The 1,350-nt window shown below is 43.6% G+C and overlaps 1 protein-coding gene across 5 annotated transcripts in view; it reads left to right on the top strand.

Moving 5' to 3' along the window:
• The window catches only part of agap1 (ArfGAP with GTPase domain, ankyrin repeat and PH domain 1), a 117,496-nt gene that overhangs the window by 38,550 nt on the left and 77,596 nt on the right, over positions 1-1,350 (top strand). For all 5 annotated transcript variants that reach the window (XM_014008549.1, XM_014008550.1, XM_014008547.1 and 2 more), the window contains exon 2: positions 887-945. In XM_014008549.1, coding sequence (XP_013864003.1) covers positions 887-945 — 59 coding nt within the window. The remainder of the gene's footprint in view (positions 1-886; positions 946-1,350) is intronic.

The following is a 1,350-nucleotide window of genomic DNA, read 5'->3' as shown; positions in this document are numbered from 1 at the left end:
CGGAACTGAGCATTAAGACCTGCAGTGTGAACGTAGCCTAGATGTCAGATTGACAGACGCTTTTATCACTTGGCGTTGTCAAGGTGGTCACAGATTGTTACTGATGAATTAATAAAACCTSTCTGAAGGCTCTAAGTGGATCCGACCTGCTGACCCACTTCTCTCTGAGCCTGACATGTTTCACAGTCTGCTGCCTCTCAGCGTCTTACACTTCATGAGCCTTTCTGCTCCAACATGCAGCAGGAAGTTGGGATGTTTTTAACTCTTATTTTGAAAAGAACCTCATGTTATCTTGTCGCTATGACATCATTCTGACTGAGTTGTTAAAGTTGTTGCTAGACTTCAGACTGTGTAATGGKGTGTTTTCTGCTGTGGTTGTTCCGTCCTCGTTTCCTTCAGCCAGCGTTCAGTCATCTCCTGCATTAACGAGCCTCTGCCTCCTCTGTAGTTCTGTTACTGCAGCAGCAACAGTCGCTCACATGAGGCTGCTCACATGGTAACAGCAGGGAGGGTCTTGTTGCTAGGGAACTGTCAGCTGATTCTGTGAATCTTGTTGCTAGGCAACCCTTAGCTGACTGTAGCTGTCTTTTGCACTAGGTMACTGTCGACTGATTCTGAGGGTCTTGTTGCTAGGTGATCATTAGCTGACTGACAGTCAAATKTAACTGTTGTCTGACTGTAAGGGTGTTGTTGCTAGGTGACTGCTAGTTGATAAGGTGATTGTTAWAAGTTGAGTGTCTGATTATTAGAGTGTTGTTGCTTGGCGACAGTCAGCTGATTGAATGTTGAATCTAAAGGTTCTTTGTCCCTGACCGGACCTGAAGACATCACGTGTTCCTGTCATCTCAGTAACAGGTGGTTCTGGTTCTGGTTCTGTCTCTTTCAGATGCCTTTGTGAACAGTCAGGAGTGGACCCTGAGCCGAACGGTACCAGAGCTGAAAGTGGTGAGTTAGAACATCAGGTCAAAGTCACTCAGAAGATGAATTATTTTAAAACTGTTGAACTTTTTAACAGGTTTTAGTTTTTAGACTGGTTGTGGGACAAACAAGACCTGAAATCCTAATCCAGGACTCATCTTGTTACATGTACCTGGGTTCTTTTAAAGTGGTCTGGATTTAAAGGGATCCCTGATTAGTTGTAACATTAGACTTTATTTGATAAACATATATTTTAACTGTAAAATAAATGGTAAATGGTAAATGGTACTGAACTTATAGAGCGCTTTTCAAGTCCCTCCGGACCCCAAAGCGCTTTACACTAACAGACATTCACCCATTCACACTCACATTCACACACTGATGATGGCAAACTACACTGTAGCCACAGCTGCCCTGTAGTTTGCCATCATC

The sequence above is a fragment of the Austrofundulus limnaeus genome, unplaced genomic scaffold (genome assembly GCF_001266775.1).
Source record: "Austrofundulus limnaeus strain Quisiro unplaced genomic scaffold, Austrofundulus_limnaeus-1.0 Scaffold51, whole genome shotgun sequence".
Lineage (NCBI taxonomy): Eukaryota > Metazoa > Chordata > Actinopteri > Cyprinodontiformes > Rivulidae > Austrofundulus > Austrofundulus limnaeus.
This window is presented reverse-complemented; position numbering and strand designations above follow the sequence as displayed.